The sequence below is a fragment of the Phalaenopsis equestris genome, unplaced genomic scaffold, assembly GCF_001263595.1.
Source record: "Phalaenopsis equestris unplaced genomic scaffold, ASM126359v1 Scaffold214330, whole genome shotgun sequence".
Lineage (NCBI taxonomy): Eukaryota > Viridiplantae > Streptophyta > Magnoliopsida > Asparagales > Orchidaceae > Phalaenopsis > Phalaenopsis equestris.
This window is the reverse complement of record NW_018233122.1, coordinates 364,204-372,590: the sequence shown is the minus strand read 5'-3', so window position 1 is coordinate 372,590 and position 8,387 is coordinate 364,204. Positions and strand designations below refer to the sequence as shown.

General features: G+C 36.6%; 1 protein-coding gene across 2 annotated transcripts in view; it reads right to left on the bottom strand.

Annotated features, from left to right (window-relative positions):
- Positions 1–709: 709 nt before the first annotated feature.
- The window catches only part of LOC110037062 (coatomer subunit beta'-1-like), a 24,636-nt gene continuing 16,958 nt past the window's right edge, over positions 710–8,387 (bottom strand). Inside the window, exons 22-24 of one of the 2 annotated variants that reach the window (XR_002295288.1) lie at positions 5,082–5,272; positions 4,255–4,304; positions 710–984 (exon numbers count right to left, since the gene is read on the bottom strand). Coding sequence is in view for 1 of the 2 variants with exons in the window: in XM_020741639.1 (XP_020597298.1) it covers positions 4,282–4,304; positions 5,158–5,272 (138 nt within the window). In the remaining variant the exon portion in view is untranslated. The remainder of the gene's footprint in view (positions 985–4,254; positions 4,305–5,081; positions 5,273–8,387) is intronic. The other variant, XM_020741639.1, reaches the window with a different exon arrangement.

Below are 8,387 nucleotides of genomic sequence, written 5' to 3'. Positions count from 1 at the left end.
CCCCCCCCACCCATACACACATTCAATTATGATTCACAATTTGTGTATAGAATAGCATCAATCATGTTGTTTCACTATAACATATGATGAATGTGAATGATGCTGAAAACAAAGAGCCGAGCAAAAGAACAACTTGACAAATGTGAAATATCTCCCCAAGTCAAATAATTAAAAAATAATAATAATAACCATCAAATAACACAATTATTTATAAGAAAGGATCTATTGACTCTTATTCATTGATGCCAACTTTACCCTTATCTCCACTCTTTAAGTATTAGTGAAACATATCTCCCAAATAAAAAAAACCATTGTGTAGGATCAACCTTCCCCTAGGATCAAAATAGTTCATCTTAATCTACAAAAGAAAGTCAACCCCAATTGACCACATTACTTATTTTGAGTTGACTACTCAACATCAATAATATATCATTGACTATTCCTTACCACCATTAAAATTCAAACCTATATCTTTAAATCATTAAAAATATTTAAAAAAAAAATAATATTTTTACATTTTATAATCTCCAAACTACACCGCCCAATCACTTAGCTTGAATTAATCAGATTCTCTTTTTCATAATAAACAAGTTGGCTATTGAGCTAGTTTGGACTCGATTAATTAATCAAGTCCATGCTCAAGTTGAGGTTGAGGGTGACTCGAGATCGACTCGACATAACTGTGGATAAATACATACAAGACCAAGCATTTAGGAGCATTAGCACAACTTCTTCACTGAATTGAAAAACAATATGAAAAGCTGTTCAAAATTATTTCTACAGAAGGTTAAAAAATCATCATGAACCTGCAACATTATCACTCATATACTCTTGGAACTATAAAGTTTTATAAATAAAATATGACAAATGAAATTGGCTCAACAGAATGAAAATCGAACGTCTCTGTGAATCCTTCAGCGGCCACAATATGAAGATTTTTGATCCATATGCGTATGACAATGTGGCTCCGCATTCCTTCGGCATCTAGTTAAAAAGGAAAAAAATTGAACATAAAAGAAATAAGGAAGAGGGGATGATAATTGTAAGGGAAATTTTACATATGTATTACATTACTCTTATATATTTATACATATAAGACTCAAATTTTGATGATTAAATAATGATGGTGGTATTTTTTATGTGATTTTGAAGATTTGAGTGCTTAGGTGAAAGATATGTGTAAATACATAAGAATTGTGTGGTAAGCATGTGGATGCACCCAATTGTAATGAATAGTTTGGGAGTTCTCATGGATCTAGACGTGTGTTAGAAGATTCACGATGGTAGAGTGTTTAATTAATGTTTTAGCATATTGCACGAGAACCCAACACATACTTGAGTGATTAAAGAGAAGTGAGGAGGAGACACCTCGATTTTTTGCGTGGAAACCCCTTGAAAAGGTTAAAAACTACAGGGTCAAGCTCAGCTGAAATAATCCACTATGAATGATGAGTCCATATGTTAACTCTTCTCATGAATTTGAGAAGATAAAATTACAAAGTTTTATATCTATAATCTGGTTGTAGTTCTTGGCGACAACAGATTATAATGACCATAGTCGATCGTTGTGGAAGTAGTAGTCCGTCGTGAGAATTGTATATGGTGGTTGTAGCACCAGCTTGTTTTAAAATTTGTAGTTGATAATCATGACAGTAGTTGGTCAGATGAGTCATATATGGTTGTTTTTGGAGCCTAAATTGATCATAGAGACCGTAATAGGGAGTCGCGACAGCTGCGGACTACGTAATTTGTAAAGGCCATAATAGCGAGTTGCGATGATGTCGTTCCGGAGTCGGGAGCTGCACGAGCTGTGAACCACGTAGGTCATGGTGGTTAGTATTGATGTTCGAAGGCTGTGAGGTCCGGAGTCGGGAGTAACACGAGTGTATGTGAGATGCGTCGTTACCCCATCTTTGAGATACGATGTGCATCATCTTTGGGGTGTGTTGTTGCATCGTCTTTGGGGCCCGGTGTTAGGGATGGTACGCCACTTTGGTTGCTTCATAACTCCTTGGGGTCAGTTGCTGCTTCGCACGATGTTTCGTCGCAATGAGTGGGGGGCGGCTAATAGTGATCGGTAGCAACCAACGAGTGATAGTCAACGGTGATTGGTGGTGGCCGACATCTATAAGAGTAGGAGGAAACTTCAGCTTCTCCAAACTTTAGTTTTCTTCAGACTTTGGGTTCTCTTCACCCTTTCAAAATAGGGGTAGGACTATTTATAAGTTCTAACTGCAATTTGACAAGGGAATATAAATCATTCTGATCGAACGACCCGGACAAATTCCCTCGATCAAACGGCCTTTGATGAACATTTAAGTACCTTAACGATATCAAAATTGAGTGATCTTAGACTTGTAGCATTTGCCATGTCGAGACGCTTGATTTGACTATAAGTTCGTCAGATTCGACATTAGTTTTACTTTCTAAATATGTCCGAAAAGTTTCCAAAAGTGATTTGGTTCAGATTTGAACAATTTTGGTATCATTGGGTTTGTTTTGTTGAGTTGGTCAGTTTGACTGTACTCAGAGTTCTAGATAATTTTTAATTAAAATTTGAACGTTTTTTACTCAAAAGATCGCCCTGAAATCCATGTCATACCTCGAGATTCATGTCTTATGATGGGAATCTATTGATGGCATGTAAACTTTGATAGTTGACATTTAGTCCTTCCAGACAATTGTTAAGTGTTGTCATGAGTTCATTTGGAGTCATTATATTCAATAATATTATAATTAGAAATGATACAATTGTAAAAAAATTGTAAGAAAAAAAGAGATGCAAAAAAAAAAAAAAAGATAACATGAGAACCAAGAATCCAAAACCCAATGAACAAAGGAAGCTACAAATGAAAAACTCATTAAGATCATCCTATCTGAAGCCCTGTGATACATATGGATCTGGCGAAAATAAGTTTTTAAGGTCATTGATATAAACACCACCCAATTCCTACGTATTTTACATATCTAACACCTAAAATTTATTTTTACATTTATAATACCTAAAATTATATCGAGTTGCAAACTTGTCCAAATATAGGATAAAAATGGATTGGTTGAAGTAATGTAATTGAAATTGTGAGAATGTGATCCAATCATACGAAATAGGAGGGCCACTCAAAGGAGTTAAAAAGAGATCATTTTAGGATATGCATAAGATGGTCATTAACATAGTATGAGCAATGAGAAATAATTATAATGTAATCTCTTTCTGTAGGTACTTCTATGACAACATAACTAGAGTCAATGAGTCCAACAACTACATTTAGCAGTCCCCAAATGAGAGGAAAGAAAAAGAGCTTCAACAAATCAAAGAGGTGGTAATTGGCGAAAGGGAGCTAAATGAGAGATCAATCATAGCTCCAAGTATATTTAATAGGGAAGATGGTGGAGTTGCATTATGGTGATAGGATGGAGAGCCTACATGTACTGTCCAAAGAAAAAGAGGACACAAATGTCATGATTTTGGAACGAGATAATAAGAAAGTTACCGAGAAGGGTGAATATCAATTTCCATGGGAGTGAGCCGACAGGACCGAAGCCCTACTAATGAAGCGGTCGTGAGGCCCTTGCATGGGCATGAAGCGAGCCTTACACTAGCAATTAGCGAGGACAGAGAAGGATAGATGCATCGAGCTGAAGAGATGGAATAGCAGCGCTACACATGCAATGCCACACAAAAGGTGAGGGCCATGCCCCAATGAGCGATGGGCGGGAAGGAGTTGCCTCCACTAGGATGTGAGGCATGACAAGTGAGGACATTTTAAAATGAGGAGTAGCAGGTTGGCATATATTATCATCTTTCCAATTTTGATACAATATGAAGGCCAAAACTTTTCTTCGCTTTCCGCTTTCATAGTTGAAAGCTTCAAGAGAGCTCGTAAGTGAAGATGAGGGAGCTTGAGAGTGAAGAAAGAATGAAGAGAGGGCTCTTACCAGAGACGAGAAGAAAAACTAATCATCCTCATGATTACGAGAAAATATAAAAAGATGGGTGTAGCATCCCGGTGACCAATAATAATTTGCAGGGCAAATGAGCATAAAGAGAATCACGATCTAAGAGGCTATCTAGAATCTAATTCAACCCACTAGTGATTGAATTTAGCCAAAAAATAAATCCAAAGATTCAACCTAGTCAAATCGTGATAAAAAAAAAAGTCAGATAAATTTTAGTAGTAAAATAAGAAATGCAATATCCTTACCTCTAATTTTGCCACATTTTACATACAGAGAGAAAAAAAGGAAGAAGTATACCTTTAAGATTGGCCTCCAATTGATGGATCATTGATGTCGCGGAGTTAGAACTACAAGAATAACATCAAGAATAGCAATCAGGGAGTTAGGAAAGAATATACAAAGGTTCATATTCCAAATGAAAAAGAAGAATGATAAAAGCAGGTTTTTGAAATAAAGCTTCTCCAGAAAAGTAACATTTTAACTAGCTTAGAAAAGTAATAGAGTTTGAAAACAACAACAACAATAGCTGTGTAATGTCCACGTGGGGCATAAATACATAGTTTCTTCATTTAACAATTCTTAAATGTTAAATGTGAATAACTTGTAAAAAAATCAAGGCCATAAAAAAAAAAACTCAATTTAAAAAAAATGGCATCCTAATGTATTCGTTCTGAATAGATGACAAACAATGAAAAACCTCTCTCATCCTGTAATCATTGCAGAACAAAACAGGTTTATATTTACAGATTAAGAGCAATAACTGTGCTCTCCGATCTATAAAAAGGTAAAAGTACATGTTAAACTTATTTCTTCAAAGGTTAACGATATAAAAAAGGCTAAGATGGAATCTCTTTAGCTCATACCATGTAAGCTCAATATAATGTTGGTGATGAGAATCCTGAATACACGAGTAAGGCCACTATACACTATTACTTCGTTGGATCTCACCAGATTATTTGGATTTGTTTATACATGTTTGGATTTGTTTATACATAGCAATGTTGAAAACAAAAAATTGTCAGTCACCCTAACTCGGTTTCTAGTGCAAACCTGAACACTTCCAATAGCTGATATCGTCCCAAAACCAGTAAAAAGGGCATGTTAATAGAAATACAATTAATCACCAGAAACAAAATTTGCACTTTTACACTTCAGCGAACTAATTCCTTTAGGCTGACCGAGTTCCTTCATCATTCATACCATACTCTTCTTCACCGTCATCCCCATTTACAAAGACAGTGCCCTCCGTTGAATCCTCAGCTTCAACTTGGACAGCTTCCTCAGGGCCATCTTCTTCTTCACTCATTTGTGCTACCTGCAGAAGTGTGCCACTAATCAACATGCTAAAAATGAAAATAATGGAAACATTTACATCAAAAGTTCAAAATATCGAATGAATTAGCTATTAATAGAACCTGTCATGACAAAATAAGCAACACATAAAATTACAATAATAGCACTAGCAAAAAGAACCAAACCCCTGAAAGTGCATAAGCAATCATAATAAACAAACGAAATCATTAAAAAAAAAAAACCCAGAAAGTTTATTCAAACCAAATAGTAAGATAGGCAGTTTTTTAGAGAGAAAGTGAGATTTCAATAATCCGTACTAATCATCATTCATCAAAATACAGAACCTCAATCCCTCTCGATGTACACGTTTCAAATATACCCAGTAAGTCCCCTCAATCTATAAGCTTTCTGCTGTCCCATCTACCTCAAAGCAACACATAACCTCAAGCGTTAATTCTAAGTTGGCCTTCACAAGTTTATATCGTCCTACTACTACTTAAAATCATTCGAGTAGCATGTCTGAAAAATATAGACCCAACAAAAAGGTAAGATAAAATGCAAAGAATCAAGGTAAAAGGATCAAATCTTATGGTTAATTTAAAAAAAAAAAAGTTAATTTAGTTTTACAAAATCTTCTGGTATTAAAAGCACTCACATAACTTCAAAAATCACATTTAACGCTTTGAATAACTTTCTTAAACTCCTATATTTCTTGGTCAAGTGGATTGAGCCATAAAAAAATCAACTGGAAGCTTTGGTCCTCTAGCTTGCCACGAAACTGTCTTGCCCCTTGTAACTTGGGGAATGATTGGCCAAAAGATTTCATGGCCGAAATATGCCACTTTTCATATGCTCCCTAGCAGCACTCGGCCATTCAAGTTTATATCCTCCTACTACTACTAAAAATCATTCGAGTAGCATGTCTGAAAAATATAGACCCCACAGAAAGGTAAGATAAAATGCAAAGAATCAAGGTAAAATGATCAAATCTTACGGTTAATTTAAAAAAAAAAAGTTAATTTAGTTTTACAAAATCTTCTGGTATTAAAAGCACTCACATAACTTCAAAAATCACATTTAACGCTTTGAAGAGCTTTCTTAAACTCCTATATTTCTTGGTCAAGTGGATTGAGCCATAAAAAAATCAACTGGAAGCTTTGGTCCTCTAGCTTGCCACGAAACTGTCTTGCCCCTTGTAACTTGGGGAATGATTGACCAAAAGATTTCATGGCCGAAATATGCCACTTTTCATATGCTCCCTAGCAGCGCTCGACCATTTCTGCGTGGGGGAAAATTGACCAGAAAATTCAAAATCTAAATTAATCCTTAAAGTTGCCTAGCTGCTAAAGTATGCCGCTCAAGAGGCAATGGTGAGTAAATGCAAGAAATTCAGGTAAATATCTTCCCCCAGACCTTTTGGAGCACAAGTATTAGAGGTGGCAAGTCTCAAAATCTGACTAGTGTGCCATCGTGCTTTAGCTCTCCAGAGTTTAAGTGCATCAAATACCAAATTTAGAATCTACTGGTTCAAGAGAAACTAATTTACAGTTCTCACCACTCACTTTAGACTGAAATGTTTTATTACTTATAAAAAAATCAATTTGGCGCTATTTTTATCTCACTATAACAATAGATGAAACCCTTCATTGATTCAAATTTTTTTCGTGACCTTCGGATGCAACAAAAGAAATTACGTATAAATTATTTTATAATATTTTAAGTATTTATTTTGGTTTATTAAGAAAATCTACAAATAGTGTAAAATAAATAAATTAACCCTTTTGTATAATATTTATGTTTGAACTGAATTTGGATTAGATTTTGTCTCAATCCTTTTTCTAACCATATTCCTATAAATAGCAATTATTGGTGTGTATTTTGGGACAATTGATAGTTAAAAAATATAATGTGCTTATCCTCTCCTATTCCTCTTTCTCAATAGATTTTATCCTCTCTTATAAAAACTGAGATTGAGAAATGTTAGAACGTTAGTGGAGTTGTAGAGGATTGACTTGCGGTATCAGGTAAGAACAAAAAGGGTGGTCAATGCAAATGGCTGTTGCACGCATGCAAGGGGATTTCAGGGAGAGTTGAGGCTAGGTGCTGTGGAATAGACGTAGAGGTCTCAGTCTGGGGTTTCAGCCTGAACTGGGAAGTCAGGCAAAGAGAAATTGCAGGAGTCTCGATTGGGTAGCCCATTGGAGGGGAGATCAATGCTTGGTGTGAGCCTGGGGGAGCTGGGAGCAGTAGTTTTACTGGGCTGCGACAGTGGAGATCATGGCTCAGTAGAGAGGAGATGTGGCTGGCTTAAGAGCGGTGCAGGTTTTGGGTGGTTGGGGAGCTACGTGAGGGAGAAGTGGAGACATGTAAAAAATATGTTAAATTATAAAATTTTAATGTTGATTTCCCCTCTTAAATGCGAAAAAATATTACATGTTGATAAGATAGGTATGAATAAGTGTGGATTTGGTGATATTTTGTGATATTTGGTGGCTTTGTGGTAAAATACTATGTTGACCTCAATTTTCGTGAGGTCTAGTATTTCTCGTAGGAGTTAGGATCTAGCCTTAGGGGTCTTCCTGCGACTATCTTAGAACCTTAGAAGTGGTGCCCGCCTCGTTTTAGTTCGACTTATTTCCGTCCTCTTTTGGAGTTTCGCGTGTGCGGTATCGACTTCTAACACTTAGAAGGATGAAACCGACATGAGGAAACCCAAAATGGATTCCTACAGGACCTTTCCGAACCTTAGGGTGGCCTTCTGCACAATTCGCTCCTGCGCGCACCAGCTTCGCAATTCGGAGAGTCGACGTGTCCGATCGCCGCAATTCACATTGCCTCCGCTGTTACTTGTCGAATGCTCGAGTAAACCTTTTGGTACGATCGATCGCGGGTCAATACTTCGTGAAATTTGAATTTTGATCCGTTTTTGACCCGATTGTCGACTACGTCGTCCGAGCGACCCCGGATGCGGAAACGGACTGCGCCAACGCGTCCGGAACGTCGATTTTACCCGGGGAGGACACCCATTTTGTCGCGTCGTCGCGCGCGAATAAATCGTTTAATATATATATATATATATATATATCAGTTAACCTTTACTTTTCTTTCCTCTTTAATCCCTAGCCGTCTCCCCTGCG